Source organism: Diceros bicornis, chromosome 31, assembly GCF_020826845.1.
Source record: "Diceros bicornis minor isolate mBicDic1 chromosome 31, mDicBic1.mat.cur, whole genome shotgun sequence".
In the NCBI taxonomy this organism is placed as follows: domain Eukaryota; kingdom Metazoa; phylum Chordata; class Mammalia; order Perissodactyla; family Rhinocerotidae; genus Diceros; species Diceros bicornis.
Genome location: NC_080770.1, coordinates 9603696 through 9620731, shown reverse-complemented (window position 1 = coordinate 9620731; position 17036 = coordinate 9603696). Strand labels below are relative to the sequence as shown.

The window sequence follows — 17036 nt, the reverse complement described above, 5'->3', positions numbered from 1 at the left end:
CAGCAGAACCTGTGACCCAGCCCCTAGTTGTGGCACCACCAACAGCAGCCCTACCAGGAGTGGGTGAGGCATACAGGACTCCAAGCCCCTGGCAGCAGCTGCAACATCTATTAACACAGCCCCCAGCAGCAGTGCCATCAGCACACCCAGGTAACCCAGAAGAAGCAGCAACCCAGGTAGTGCATGGGAAAGCAGCACCTGAGCCCATGGAGAGCCCAAAGAGAGCCAGTTGGGTAACATAAGACCCAGGCCACCCCAGAAGCAGCAGAGATGCTCACAGCCTGGTGACCCAGGTGGCAACACCCGATACTGAAGCCACATCATAACAGCAAGGCACGAGCAACCTTGGAAGCATAAGCAGCACAAGGAAGGCACAGAGAATGCCTGTGGAGGGCAGAAAGTGCAGAATCTCAAATACAACCAGAAGCATATTAGAATCAAAGTAACCAAAACCGTACCCAAACAAGAGAGATGTGTACTTCCACAAATGTACTGGCAGAGGATCAACTCATCAAGCACTGTGAATAATTGCAGTAACATGGTAAAACAGACAGAAAATGACAACTCTCCAGAAACCAAACTTGAAGTCACAGAAGATTGCAATCTAACTGACAGAGAATTCAACACAGCTGTCATGAAGTAACTCAGGGAATACAAGAAAACTTAAAAAGACAGTTCAGTGAGCTCCGGAATAAAACTAATGAACAAAAGGAATACTTCACCAATGAGATTGAACTCTAAAAAAGAAACAAAACAGAAATTCTGGAGATTGAGAAAACAATTAATGAAATGAAAAATTAACTTGAAAGCATTGGAAGTAGAGCATACCATATGGAAGAGAGAATTAGTGAGCTCAAAGATAGAAATCTAGACATGATTCAGGTGGAAGAGGAGAGAGGACTAAGATCTCTTAAAAGTGAAGAAATTCAATGAGAAGTATACAAATCAATTAGGAAAAACAACATAAGAGTAGTAAGAATACACATTCTTCTCAAGTGCAAGTGGAATATTCTCTAGCATAGATCATATGTTAGGTCACAAAAAAACTCTTAGAAAATTTAAGAGGATTGAAATCATGTAAAGTATCTATTCTGAACACAATTGTATGAAACTGGAAACCAATGGCAGTACAAAACATTTCACATTACTTTAGCCTTAGCCTGCAGGGCCCTAGAGTCCCAAGTAGAGACTAAGATCCACTGCATTCTAGACACTATACAGACTTTCTATTACGCTAAATGCATCTGATAGTACAAGGAATATTTATAATGTGTTAAAGTTTCCAGTATTGCAGCCTGTCTTATTTCATTTCAATTAATGTCAAACATCTACTGGTAACAGATTAGAGAAGAAGTCTTGTCATATTCCGTATCTATTTACAAACAGGGAAGGTTGCTCCTGAAATCTATTGCTTATTATCTGTTCATCCTTTAAAGTTTTAAGTGGAAAGTTTCACATGCAAAAAACTTCCCTAAATTTCAAAATGTGCCTTCTTTTTCAAACTCACTTTTACAATATGTTGTTATCGTTCCCTAATCTAACCTGTATCTGTTTCTCAGGTTTGGAAGGAGGTTAATGCTCAGATGGTGTTTGCTCCAGTGTGCCATTGCTGACACTTGTGTAGCCTTTGCTCCCACCTTCCTCATTTACTGCTCGCTGCGCTTCTTGGCTGGCCTTTCTGTCATCACCATCTTGCTAAATGGCACTATGCTCAGTAAGTCAACACTTTTGATTTTGTACATTTTCCAAGCCTTGACTTTGATGTTGACATTCTGCTGTTATTTAAAGTAAAAATCCTGTTTGTGTTTTCTTTCAGTTTTAGAATGGACATTGCCCCAATTCCAAGCCTTGGGAATGACACTGACAGTTTGTTCCTACAGTGTTGGACAGATAATATTAGGAGGTCTGGCTTACGTCATTAGAGACTGGCGCACCCTCCAGCTGGTGTTTTCTGTGCCAGTATTTGCCGTCCTTCTGTCTTCAAGGTATAAGCTCTCTCTCTCAGTCTTAGAGGATCCTGGAATGAAAGATGCATGGAATCAGGACACATTAATTCTGTTTTGTCCTTGGTCAACACTTGAGCACGTGTTCTACTAAACTGTGCAATTCCAGGAGCTGAACAGACAAGACTGACAGATAACACCATGGACACTAAATTAAATGTGAATTTCAGATAAATAACACGTATTTTTACATAATAACATCCCAAATGTTATATGGCATATAGTTACACTGAAAATTATTCATGGCTTGTGTGAAATTTCTGTTTATCTGAGAGCTCTGTATTTTTATGTGCTAACAGTATAAAATAGAGAATGGCCCATTAAATTCAAAGTTTTGATAAATAACAAATAATATTTTAGTATAACTATGTACCAAATATTGCATGGAACATATTTACATTAAAGAGTTATTCACTGTTTATTTGAATATAAATTTAACTAGGCCCATTGTATTTTTAGGTTGCAAAATTGACACTTCTGAATAAGAGGGGAGCTAATATGACTCCAAGTCTGTGTTCCCAGCAGACAAAGTGTACTGCATTATGGTGCCATCCTCGTATTTTCCTAGTTATGGTACAAGAAAATGTAAATTTATATTTTTTGTATTCCCGAACAGTGGTACTTACTAGGTAGCAGGGGAAAGGCATCTGTAGGAGAGGAAAAACTTCATTCTACCCTCTTAGGTTCTGTGGATGGCCTAAGAATTAAACTGACGTAAGACAGATTAACAGAAGAAACACATACAAATTTATTTACTATTTTTACATATACATGTGAGTCTTCAGAAGGAAAATGAAGACTCAAAAAAGACAATAGGCCAAAAAGCTTATAAAAGTTTTTACACACACACAAAAAAAACTCTATAAATTATGGGGGTGTGACAAGACAAAGTGGCTTGGGTCGGAGGCATTAACTTGTGGAACAGTTACCAGGAAATATATGGGGAAACTAAGAGAAAATGAGTTATGTTAGTAAGTTTGTTCATAAAAGTCAATTTCATGTCAAATCTCGGTCTCTGGTGATAAGAATGTTCTTCTCTTCCTGGCACTTGATGGGTACTTTTAATATGGGAAATTTTGTGACAGACTTGGAGGTAGTAAGGGAGAGGTTAGAGAAATCTTTCTGCATCTTCAGTTTCTCAAGTGCCTTCAGCTCATTATTATCAATATGTCAAATAAACATATTTTCAGTGGCATATTCCAAACCCCTTCACATCTTTGGACAAAGACTATGTGAAAAATGGGCATGTGAGAGTTAACTGCACCTCTGTTCTGTTCTTTGGTCAGGTGGCTGGCAGAGTCTGCTCGGTGGCTTATCATCACCAACAAACCCAAGGAGGGCTTAAAGAAACTTAGACAAGTAGCACACAGAAATGGAAGGAAGAATGTTGGAAACACCCTAACCCTGGAGGTGAGGAGGATGGGAGCTGGATATGGCATGTAGGGGAGGCATAACCTGACATTTTATGAGTCAGTATCCATAAGAGGAATGGAAGGTAAGATCTCAGGAGTGGTTATAAGTCTTCTGACCTCGCTCTCCTGGTTCTCAATGAGTGTTAACATTGTTTGGGTTAACATTAGGAAAGGACATGCTGTTGCTGAAAGTATTGGACACATATTTTACTCAATGATGGCAGAAAGCACTGAGTATTTACAATTGTAAAGATCGTAGACTCACAAAGAAAAAATGGGAAAAGGCAAATAAATGAAACCAGAAAAGAAAGAGGAGAAATTACAACATATACCAAGAAATACAAAGAATTATAAGGAAAACTATGAAACTATTTATGCAAAAAATTGGATAATCTGGAAGAAATTGATAATTCTTAGAATTATACAACTTTTCAAAACTGAATCAAGAAATATAAAGAATCTGAACAGACTGATCACTAGTAAGGAAATCAAAACAGTAATCAAAAACCTCCCAAAAAAACAAAAGTCTAAGACCAGGTGGCTTCCCTTGTAAATTATACCAAATATTCAAAGAAGATGTAATACATATCCCTCTCAGTCTTCCAAAAAATTGAAGAGCAGGAAATGCTTCCTAACTCAGTCTATGAGGCCAACATTACCCTGATACCAAAGCCAGACAAAGACAACACAAAAAAAAAGGAAATTATAGGCCAATATCACTGATGAACATAGATGCAAAAATCATCAACAAAATAATAGCAAATCAAATACAGCAATACATCAAAAGGATCATACATCATGATCAAGTGGGATTTATTCCAGGGATGCAAGGATCCTTCAACATCATCAAATCGATCAACATGGTTTACCACATTAACAAAAGGAAGAATTAAAAACACATGACCATCTCAATAGATGCAGAGAAAGCATTCAACAAGATACAGCATCTGTTTATGAGAAAAACTCTGATTAAAATGGGTATAAAAGGAAAGTATCTCAATAGATGACTTTTTTATATTGTAGAAAACCCTAAAGAATACACAAAAATCTAATAGAATTATCCACCAAAACAGTAAAGTTGCAGGGTACAAAACAATCATACAAAAATCTGTTGCATTTCGGGCCAGCCTGATGGAGCAGCAGTTAAATGCACGCGCTCCGCTTCAGCAACCCAGTGTTCATAGGTTCGCATCTTGGGTACCCACTGACGCACCACATGTCAAGCCATGCTGTGGCGGCGTCCCATATAAAGAAGAGGAAGATGGGTATGGATGTTAGCCCAGGGCCAGTCTTCCTCAGCCAAAAAGAGGAGGATTGGCATCAGATGTTAGCTCAGGGCTAATCATCCTCACACACACAAAAAAATCTGTTGCATTTCTATACATTAACAATGAAATAGCAGAAAGGGAAATCAAGAATACAATTCCAGTTACAATCAAAACAAAAATAATAACATATGTAGGAATAAATTTAACCAAGGATGTGAAAGACCTGTACCCTGAAACCTATAAAACATTGTTGAAAGAAATTGAAGAACACATGAAGAAATGGAAAGATACTCTGTGCTCATAGATTGAAAGAATTAACATGCTTAAAATATCCATTCTTCCTAAAGCAAGCAACAGTTTCAATCCAATCCCTATCAAATTGTCAACAATATTTTTCATGGAAATAGACCAAAGATCTTAAAATTTACATGGAGTAACAAAATATCCCACATAGCTAGAGTAATCCTGAGAAAAAAGAATAAAGCTGGAGGTATTACACTCCCTGCTTTCAATATATACTACAAAGCTATAGTAATCAAAACAGCATGGTGCCCGAAGGAAAAAATGGAATCAAGAGGCCAAAAATAAACCCACACATCTATGCACAGCTAATTTTTGACAATGGAGCCAAGAACATACAATGGAGAAAGAAAGTCTATTCAATAAAAGGGGTTTGGAAACCTGGACAGCCACATGCAAAAGAATGAAAGTAGACCATTATCTTACACCATACATAAAAATTAACTCAAAATGGATTAAAGACTTGAGGGTAAGACCTGAAACCATAAAACTCATAAAAGAAAATATAGCTAGTACACACTTTGACATCAGTCTTAGCAGTATCATTTTGAATATCATATCTCCTCAGGCAAGGGACATAAAAGAAAAAGTAAACAAGTGGGACTACATCAATCTAAAAAGCTTCTGCACAGCAAAGGAAATCATCAACAAAAAGAAAACACAACCTAACAACTGGGAGAAGATATTTGCAAATCATATATCTGATAAGGGGTTAATATCCAAAGTATATAAAGATTCATACAACTCAACAACAAAAAAACAAACAACCCAATTAAAAAATGGGCAGAGGATCTGAAATAAGATATACAGATGGCTTTGAAGCACATGAAAAGATGCACAATAGCACTAATTATTAGGGAAATGCAAATCAAAACCTGAATGAAATATCACCTCACACCTGTCATAATGGCTATTCTTAAAAAGACAAAAATAACAAGGGTTGGACAGGATGTGGAGAAAAGGGAACTCTCATACACTGCTGGTGGAAATGTAAATTGGTGCAGCCACTATGGAAAAGAGTAGGGAAAGTTCTCAAAAATTGAGACTAGAACTGCCATACGATCCAGCTAATCTACTTTTGGGTATTTATCCAAAAAACATGAAAACACTAATTTGAAAAGATATATGCATCACTATATTCATTGCAGTATTATTCATAATATCCAAGACTTGAAAACAACCTAAGTGCCTATCAAGAGAGGAATGGATAAAAAGATGTTGTGTATATATACACAATGGAGTACTACTCAGCCATAAAAAAATGAAATCTTGCCATTTACAACAATATGGATGGACTTTGAGGACATTTTGCTAAGCTAAATAAGTCAGACAGAGAAAGGCAAATATCATATGATTTCAATCATATATGGAAGATAAAACAACAACAACAACAATAAACAAACACACAGACACAGAGAAAAGATTGGTGGTTACCCAAGGGGAAGAGGGGATGGGGGAGGGCAAAAGGAGTAAAAGAGCACAGGGGTCTGGTGACAGATGACAATTGGACTTTGGGTGGTGAACACAGTGTAGTATACACAGAAGTCAAAATATAATGATATACACCTGAAATTTACATAATGTCATACACCAAAGTTACCTCAAAAATTAATTAAATGAAAATAATTATTTAAAAGAATATTGTATATTGGTCTCACTCTGTGTAAGAGAATGTAATTAAAAGTAATCCATTTCTTTCCGACTAATGTTCAGATGGCCATTTTTCAGAACAGTGATGCCAGTAGAAGGATTAGTGACCATGCAGAATAGAGCATAAAGAGGTTCTCCTATTCGTTGATTCCCCCATACACTTTCTTTCATGTTATATTTAATGAGTGCCGACCCGTGGCAGGTTTTGTTCCATCCCTGGAAATATGGCAATGACCACAACAGTCCAAACCCATGTTGTGTGGAGTTTACATTCTCCTTATTACAAGTTCCAAGAGCATGACTGAGTGGAAATGCCCCAGAGAAGTCTTTCTCTTTCTTATTTTCCATCCCAGGTGTGGAAGGCAGATATTGCTGTGCGTCCTTAGTTAAATCATTCTTTGTCATGCACATACATAAAGTATTTATTGAAAAATTATATTATGTCAGGCATGGTGCTAGATCATGAATAAGAGAATAAGTCAGAGTCCCAGCCTTCAAGGAACTTCCACACTAATATAAGAGAGAAAGATTCAGAGACATTTTTAAATCCAAATGTGTAAAATGATAAGAGAATGTAAAGAATGCTAATGGAGATGAGGAAAAAAATCTGCCTTCCTTTTATTGATAAAGGAGAGGATTAGAAGTTGACCACTCAAAAAGTGGTCAGCCTGGTGGCATAGTGGTTAAGTTCACATGCTCCTCTTCAGTGGCCCACGGTTCATGGGTTCATGATCCAGACCATGCTGTGGTATCACCCCACACATGGGGTCCTCAGCAGAAAGAGGAATATTGGCAACAGATGTTAGCTCAGAGCTAATCTTCTTCACCAAAAAAAAAAACCAAAAAAACGGAGGACTAGAACATTTCTGAAACATGTACAGTGGCTTATCAGAAGAAAGATCTTATAGTCCCAGAAAATGCAGAGGTCCTTTAGAATACTTCAAATAATGCTCCCTGAGAATTCAGATCCCACTGAAGATGGCTGGAGGAAATCAGGTTTCCCCAGAGGTGAAGCCATTACACACACAAGAGGGGCACTGAGGGTTTCTGATATGATGGGGAGAACATTGGCTTGTGCTTTAAGAAAAAAAAAAAAAAAGATGGAGGTGGACCTTGAAATTTAAAGTGGAGCTCTATAGCATTTCTATACTCTGTTAATACATGCTTAATTATATAAAATTCTTTTGGACTAACTAACTTCTCAGGAATTATCCTTGGTTCAAAGCCCAGACTTGGCATTTTGCCTACCAGAGTGGCCCAATCCAGAGAAGGAAACCTTAAATATTTACAGGGGTCAGGCGGATACAAAAATAAGTGATACTAGCTGAAAGCAGGAAAAAAACAATGCAGAATCAAGGTGAATGGCAGCTGAAAATCACCTCGGTACCAGTGGAAGAAAGAGCACTTGAGTAGCAGTTAAAATGTGGTCTAAGCAAGAGATTCTGTCCATGAATTGGTAGCTACTACACCTTCATTTGATTTTTTTTTTATTCTGTAAAGATAATTCAGAAATTTGTGGTCTTAGTCTTGTTTTAACCTCCGTCTGATGGATTGCCAAACACACTAGCTCAGACAATTCTCCTAAGGTAAAGCTGCTTCACTTTATATCAATACCAATCTGTTGACTGCTCTAGGTCTCCGGGTGGGGTGGCCTTTCATTTCTCGGAATTCCCTTCATCGTGGAATTTTCTATAATGAGCTTCATGGCATTGTTTCATTTGTACAGATGGGATGAGAATGGATCTAATATTATTTAAATAATTAATAAATCAATAACTGCCTGAGCTATGCTAGATACATTTGTGATCTCACGTATGCCTTGGAAATCCGTGTGAGAGAAGTATTATTCTTTCCTCCTACTTCTTCTCTTGATCTTGAATTTTTACCTTTTCTTCTTTTTTTTTTTTGAGGTATAATTGACATATAACATTATATTAGTCTCAGGTGTATAGCATAATGATTCAATATTTGTGTATATCATACAATGATAACCGCAATGTCTAGTTAACAGCCATCACCATAAATAGTTATAAAATTTATTTTTCTTGAGATGAGAACTTTTAAGGTCTACTCTTTTAGCAACTTTCAAATATACAATACACTACTACTTACTATAGTCACCATACTGTACACTACATCCTCATAACTTAATTATTTTATAACTTGAAGTTCATACTTTTTGACCCCCCTCACTCATTTTGCCCAACTCCCCCATCCCCCACATCTGGCAACCACCAATCTGTTCTTTGTATCTATGAACTTGGTTTTGTTTTATTTTTTTTAGCTTCCAAACATAAGTGAGATCATGCAGTATTTGTCTGTCTTTGTCTGACTTATTTCACCTAGTATAATGTCCTCTAGGTCCATCCATGTTATCTCAAACAGCAAGATTTCTTTTTTATGACTGAATAATATTTCATATATATGCATACCACATTTTCTTTATCCATTCATCCATCAATGAACACAGGTTGTTTCCATATCTGTGCTATTTTAAATAATGCTGCAATGAACACGGGAGTGCATATCTCTTATGAAGTTAGTCTTTTCATTTTCTTTGGATAAATAACCAGAGTGGAATTGGTGGATCATATAGTAGTTTTATTTTCAATTTTTTGAGGAAATTCCATACTGTTTTCCATAGTCCTGTGCTAGTTTACGTTCCCACCAACGGTGCATAAGGGTTTCCTTTTCTCCACATCCTCATCAACGCTGGTTGCTTCTTGTTTTTTTGAGGACAGCCATTCTAACAGGTGAGGTAGTATCGTAGCATTGTTTCGACTTGCGTTTCCCTAATGATTAGTGATTTTGAGCACATTTCCAGGTACCTTTTGGCCATCTGTATGCATTCTTTGTAAAAATGCCTATTCAGATCCTCTACCCATTCTTAATCAGATTGTTTGTTTTTTGTTATTGGATTGTATGAGTTCTATACATATTTTGGATATTAACCCCTTATCAGACATATGATTTGCAAATATTTTCTCCCATTCAGCAGGTTGCCACATCTTCTTGTTCTTATTCATCTTCTTTTTTTAAGTTTTTGATTGATGTTTTAATAGTTTATAACATTGTGAAATTTTGAGTTGTACATTTTTGTTTGTCCATCACCATATATATGTCTCCCTTCACCCCTTGTGCCCACCCACTACCCCCATTGCCCCTGGTAACCACAATACAGTTTTCTCTGTCCATGTGTTGGTTTATATTCTTATTCATCTTTTTAATGACAAGGAAATTGAGGCTTAGAGATGCCCTGTTTCCTTTCTCAAGGTACACACCTAGCATGTGGCAGAGCCATTGTACAATGCCAGGTTATAAAGTTGGGGCATAAATCATACTATACCAAGATATCCCCTGATTTCAGCCTCAGCTATCTTATTCATGGAGACAAAACATATACCAAAATTTCCCTGAAAGAAGCTGACCCAAGGACCAGAATAAAGGCTCTCAGGAAATTATTCTCCTTCCTGAAAAAAAAAAGTGTTTTTCTACTAAGAGCAGCCAGCTAAGAACCAAGCTCAGTTGCCAGACCCTTCGTGCCCTTCTGGCATAAAGGAAGCTTTGGACCATAATCCAAGCAACTCTTCATTTAGTCCCCTTCCTGATGTAAATCTTTAACATACACACCAGTTTTGACGCTCTGCAGCCAAATTGAGTCTCATGTTAAAATATCCTTGTTGCTACATAATTTCCCTCAGGCGCCTATAACTCCCTAATTCAGCTTTCATACCACTTTTACACCTGTCATTGCATCTTCCATGGCTATATTTTTCAGTGGACGAAAAGAGAAGTCATCTCTCTTGACCTCTGTTGGGGGCTTCACAATGTCTACCACTTTGTGACAACTGAGTAGTTTGCTGTTGTTATTGTTGTTGAAGGTTTTGAGATCCACCATGCAGGAGGAGCTGGAAGCAGCACAAAACAAATCTTCTCTGTATGACTTGTTCCGAACACCCAGCATGCGTAAAAGGATGTGTGTACTATCCTTTATGAGGTAGGCTTCACATAGTACACGAGGAATGTTGAAATAGTGAAGACGTGATTCTATATCTTATTTCAAAGTTATAACATGCTATAGGGACAGACTTGAGATAAAACATGAAGAGGTAATAAAGATAACTGTTATGTTTGGAGGTAGTGAAAGGGTTATAAAGGACTAACATGGAGCTAATTGTACAGTTAGGAGTTTTGTTATCACATCCCTCTACTAGGCTCATCACTGGAGATGAGGCTAAGAACTTCAATCACGGTACAGACTTTGGCTTTACGTTTTTTCACTTGTTTGTTTTCATTTTAATTGAGGTAAAATTACAAACAGTCAAGTGCTCAAATCTATGCAGCTCAATGAATATTTCCATATGTAAATATATAACTATCACCCAGATCAGGATATAGAGAAAACCCAAGAAGGCCCCCTCATGTATCCTCCACTAAAACACTCTCTACTTCCCAACAAAACTTAGCAACAATTACAGGCTCCATTATCATACTATTATTTTATGATAATTTTTAAATCATTAACTTGCAAGGAAATTGTGTTTAAAATGTTCCCAATATGTGTTTAATCAGGCAAGGTAAAACACACAGACTCAGGAATGACCATCATGAAGGAAGTTTATACTCACAGATCCCTAGAAAGAGAAGGCATGAAACAGCACACAGGGCTGTGCAGGAAGGCACCGGGGTCAAGCAGAAGGCCCAAGAGAGAAGAAAAGGAAGAGTATGGCCCAGAGCCTTTATTGGGGTTTTTGTGGGAAGGAATGGGAGAGGAGTGTAGGTAACCTGAGTAAGCTTAGGATTCAATAGTTTGAATAATTTTAATGGACTCTGGGCTACAGTGGTGTTCTGTAGTTGTCCAGTACCTGGCAAGGGGATGATTTAGGGCAAGGGGAACGTTGACTCGGAGTGTGAGTTTGATAAAGGAGATGGCTGGGGGTGTGGGCTCTAGATTGGTGGTTTGTATATGAAAGGTGCACTCACAGGGGAATCATTTGCCTTCTCTAGGAATTAGCTAGCTCTGGGAAAGGCACACTGTCCAGGATCAAGGCCCTAAATGCCACAGTATCAAAACTACAGAGAATAATAAAATGTAACCAACACAGAAATATTCTACAAATCACACCATGCATCTATTCTTTACACCTACCCCTGGTTTCCTGGCTCAATATTATCATTTGTAGGACACAGAATCTAAACCTGATGACATCTTTCTTTCCTCTTCCTTTCACCACAGATTTACAACCCTCATTCCCTTTTTTGGCCTGAGTCTCCACATCCAACACTTGGGGAAAAATATTTTCCTGTCCCAGATTCTTTTTGGTGTAGGCACACTCCCGAGCAATTACGTTGCACTTTTGGCACTGAATCACCTGGGCCGTCGAGTCAGCCAGATGACTTTCCTGTTCCTGCTGGGAATCTCCATTCTGGTCACCACATTTATACCTCAAGGTAAGAAAAGAGCACATGTTGAAGAAAGAAGATGTGTTCCTCCCATTCCTCATGAATTGTACTGATCACACCTATTTGAAGCCAGAAGGAAATGCAGATTGTGTTCTAACAATACTCTGAAGCCAATCTGAAGGTTTAGTACATATTCTACCATTAAGTTGCTGGGAAAAGAGCTTAAAGCCAGTTAAGGTTGACTCTGAGATATGATGTATTCATTATATCTGAGAAGTATCCGGAAACTGGTGCCATCTTTTACTGGTAGTTTCTCTATGACAGCAATCGCTCACTTACCTTTGGCCAATCACACTTTACATAGCAAGCATGGAGGGTCTTGTCCTTGTCATTGTATTCTATGTGAGGACACAATACTGTCACTTCCCTGTCTAGGGTCTCGCTTATTACTACAGCTTCAGTGATAATTTATTCTCTGATCTCTACGTGTCCACTCATGTGTCTCATACTGGGTCTCCATAGCTGAAATTCTAGTTTAAAGGAATCAACTTGACATTAAGAAACAAAAATTCCTTCTCTTCAGGCTGAGAAGTGACTGTAGGAACAAGGCACTAAGCAGTTAAGAGCCTCTCTCAGAATCTATTTTACTAAATTGAGTGATCACATGTAATGAATAGGGGAACCCAGGTGGTCACCATGCTTAACCCAACTCCAACCACAGTTATGTATTTTACAACATCCTAGATTGGTGGGTTCCACTCTTCATCTTGAATGTCAGCAATGAGGCAAGTTTGCTGTCTTATAACAGAGCTCACTCCAATGTTGTAATGCCTGTAATGAAATTGGGGTGGGGAGATGGAGAGAAAGGAGAGGACAGAAAAACGAGTCTCTGAAGCTTTCCGTCAGAGGTTTCCAAAGTCAGGCTGTTTTCCTAATAGAGGTTCCTATACTGGATATTGAAACATTATTCTTGATCAACCTGCTCTCCAGCTTATCTATTAACATAGGAGTTCTGTTCTCTTATTAGTCTCTTCTGCCTGATTAGGTCCACATCAGTATTGTGTAAGATCCTAGGTTTTAAACTCTCAAAGATATGGATGAGTCTTAAACCCCTCACTTATTGCACACATGACAGTCCTACATTCTATGTGAAGGGCAAAGAATACAGAACAGAATTAATGGAAGAGAGCATCTGCTGGAAAATCTCAGATACGCAGGGAGAGTTGATGAAATAACTCAATTTTTTTATTCACCGTAAGCCATAATATGTAGATGTCACATTTCTCACCTGATTAAATGCTGCACATTTTATGCCTCTGTGCAGTTTCTCTACAATGTGTTATGTACTTACAAATATCTCCAATAGGGTCTTTTTCATTTGTAATTCAAAGGATGCTGATTCCTTCAGCTCTTATTTCCTGAGTCTCACTGGTCTCCCTCTCTCCAGGAATGCAGACCCTGCGTGTGGTTTTGACAGCTTTGGGAATAGGAGTTTCTTCTGCTGCTATCACCAGTTCCGCTACCCATGGAAATGAACTAATCCCCACTGTAATCAGGTACAAATCTCATGGATGGTCTTTCAGGATCAAAACAGACCTTTCCCAGATAATTGACACTTATTGGGGGAAGTAAACTAAGACCAGTTAGTTATCAAAAGTAGTTAATTACTATAGTAATAATAATAAAAATTATACCCAAATTTTATCAAAAGCTTTTTGCCCAGCACTAAGTCCTTTAATGTTTCTTCTCCTGTAATCTTCTGAACCATATGAAGGTTTAATGGTACTGATAAGAGCATTTTTTTAATGATCATATTGTGTCTTAATGCACATATGAACTTGAAAAAAATTGCTGGCAAATAAAATAGAAAATGTCCAAAACAAGAGTGTGTCATCAATCTCCATGTCTAAACACACTGATGTGCTGTCTCCCGTAACCAAAGCAAAATAATAAATAAAAAATTATACATGTGGATTTTCACCATTTTCTTTGTATTATTGTTTGCACCCCAAGAGCAATAGCTATAGGAATCATTGGAGTTGCTGCTAATATTGGGGCAGCCGTAGCTCCTCTCTTGATGATCCTAACAGTGTATTCCCCACACCTGCCCTGGATCATCTATGGAGTCTCCCCCATCCTCGCTGGACTTCTTGTCCGACTCCTTCCTGAAACCAGGAATCAGCCTCTGCCTGACTCCATCCAGGATGTGGAAAAGGAGTGAGTAAACCCTCTAACTGTCCCTTATGGTTGCTGTGCACTACAGGTCTGTGATGAGGAGGGCAGAACACCATTCAGGGTCATTGTCTCCAGACGAAGGTTTAGACCCAGTCTATTTCCATATGGTCAGTTCCTTTGGTTTGGCTACAGCCTCAACCCTGCCACACAGTGACCTCAGACTCCCCCAAGGCTCTCTAGATCACACAGATCCACTCTGCCCAACCTGCACTGGTAGGTTTAGTGGTGAAGAGGCCAAAATTAGGTGCCCTAGCGTGGTATTCACATCCCTGAAGGTATTTCACAAACATGCACAGATTCAAACACGAGATGCTCATCTCCCTGTCCCTGTCAGCCCTCAGCCCAGGAAGTGCAGCCCAGTGTAATGTCTCTGAGACTGCTGGTTATTGTAGACCTGTATAATCTGATTCTGATTCTCCAGAGAAACAGAACCAGTAGGATGTGTGTACGTACAGTGAGACAGATTTATTTTAAGGAATTGGCTCACAGCATTGTGGCAGCTGGAAAGCCTGAATTCTGTGAGCAGGCAGCAGCCTAGAGACCCAGGGAAGAGTTGAAGGAAGAGAAGAGTTCTCCAGCCTAAAGGCAATCTGGAGGCAGAATTCCTTCTTCCTCTGGGGGATCTGCCTTTTTCCCTTAAGGCCTTCAACTGATTGGCCGAGCCCCCCAACCCCCATTTTGGAGGGTAATGTGCTTTACTCAAAGTCTACTAATTTAAATACTAATAACATCTAAAAAATACCTTCACAGAAACATCTAGACTGATGTTTGACCAAACATCTGGGCACTATGACCTAGCCAAGTTGACAGATAAGATTAACCACAAGACTTGAGGAGAACCCTGTCACTGAAGAATCTGAGGAAGATCAGGGACAGGACAGGAGCCCCTCCCACAGATGTCAATATATCTCGTGGGAAGGAGTCCTGTTGTGCTGCCTGTGAGATTCAGACCGTCTTGTTTTCCTTGGGAAGGAAAGTGTTGAGAACAGAGATTTTAAAGTGATGAAGAATGGGAAAAAATTCTCAAACTTTTCTCTACCTCCTTTGCCTTATCCAAAACCCCCTCTTCCAATGCCATGGTGTCCAAGGCTGAGAGTACAGACTATCAAAGCTGTTTTCCCAGATCCTGCAATGGGAGCTGGGTCTTTTCCTTCACAAGATTGACTCAAAAGCTTGGGGAAGGGGGTCACAGTTTGTACCAAAGCTGGTTAGTGAAGGATAAGCTTGCTCTAAAGAAGGCAGAACATATCTGTTTATTCCATGTCTTTTCATTTTTTGCGTTGATTTGTTTGTTGGTTTCGTTGTATTTTTACCAGGAGAAAAGCAGAGCAGGAAGATATTTCTATGAACGTGACACCGTTGTAAGGAACTCCAGGACCTAACTGCTGATTCAAGTGCAAAATAAAGTGGAAAAGAAGATAATTCCTCGCAAAAGAAAATTAGCAAAATAAATACATAAAAATATATAATGAAAAAATGGATATTTTAAAATTGCAACATTAAATTATTAAGTGTAAAGTAGTTAATCATAATAAAAAATGTGAAGAAACCATAATGTTTTAAAAGAATTTAGAACATTTGCATAACTGTGGATAACCAGCATGTTTCTGGATAGGAAATTTGATTAGTACTAAAAATAACAATTCTTCCCCTAATTAATTGGTAGAATAATTGACTTAATTATAATGAAAAACTACATAGTTTTAGAAGAATTTAAAAAATAGATGCAAGTCTATCTAGAAATTACAAAGAAACAAAGTGATTCTAAAAAAGAGGATCAGGGAGTGCTGTGAGGCTAGTTAGTGTATGGGGTATCATATGCGGAATTTATTATAGCTGCAATAGTCAAAACATTAAGAGCAGATGCATTTACATATCAAAGGAAGTCAAGAAACACACCAAAGTAAATATAACACCTAATATATAATTTTGGCATCATAAATCACAGGGCAAAAGAAATGATTATGCAACAAATAGCATGAATACCTATTTAAAAATAAATGACTAATAATGTGATTTCATACCCTACACCAAAAAATATTCTCTGTTAATAAAAAGTTAAATGGATAAAAAAAACTAAACCTTTCATTAGAAAATTTGGGTTTTGAGATAAAAAAGGTTTTGAATAGTAAAGCAAATGTCAGAAATTTAAAGACAGGTAGATTTGCATAATACCCATTTAAAGCCTCTGTTGGGCTAAATCTTAACAACTTATCAAAGAAAACTAGAAAAACATTTACCAAAATGATAAAAGCAGTTAATTTTTGCTGGTGAACTTTTAGATGATTGTTACTTTATTCTTTGTAAGATTATGTATTCAAAGTTTAAACAAAGAATATGTAAAATTCCAAAATACTATAAGATGTCAAAAATGAAAGAGCAAATGACAAAATAGTTTTCAAAATGTACACTTAATATGTAGAATTCTCATAATATCTACCCAAAAGATAATAAATAATTAAATAGAAAAAGGGTAAAAGGCAGAATATATCATTTTCAAAAGAAAAAAGCCACATAGGCAATAAATTTATGGAAAATTGTACAAACCCACTGGAAAACAAAGACAGAAACTCAAACGAAAGACCAACTTAATTAATGTGTGCTCAGGTCAAGGTTGATGAGAGAGCAGTTAAATAGAAACTCGTTGATTGATAGTGGAATTATACGATAATTCAAGCTAAAGAGCTGCTAAAACCGCAGTCTGGCATCATTACCAAGAGCTTTGAAATAAACACTCATGAATTCAGCAGCCATTTATTGAGCAT

General features: G+C 37.8%; 1 protein-coding gene across 1 annotated transcript in view; it reads left to right on the top strand.

Moving 5' to 3' along the window:
* Positions 1–15791, top strand: part of LOC131394917 (organic anion transporter 7-like) — a 37424-nt gene extending 21633 nt beyond the window's left edge. Inside the window, exons 4-11 of the mRNA XM_058526614.1 lie at positions 1560–1714; positions 1817–1985; positions 3290–3413; positions 10515–10630; positions 11870–12084; positions 13484–13592; positions 14050–14253; positions 15588–15791. Of these exons, the coding sequence (XP_058382597.1) occupies positions 1560–1714; positions 1817–1985; positions 3290–3413; positions 10515–10630; positions 11870–12084; positions 13484–13592; positions 14050–14253; positions 15588–15636 (1141 nt within the window). The 3' untranslated portion in view covers positions 15637–15791. The remainder of the gene's footprint in view (positions 1–1559; positions 1715–1816; positions 1986–3289; positions 3414–10514; positions 10631–11869; positions 12085–13483; positions 13593–14049; positions 14254–15587) is intronic.
* Positions 15792–17036: the final 1245 nt, after the last annotated feature.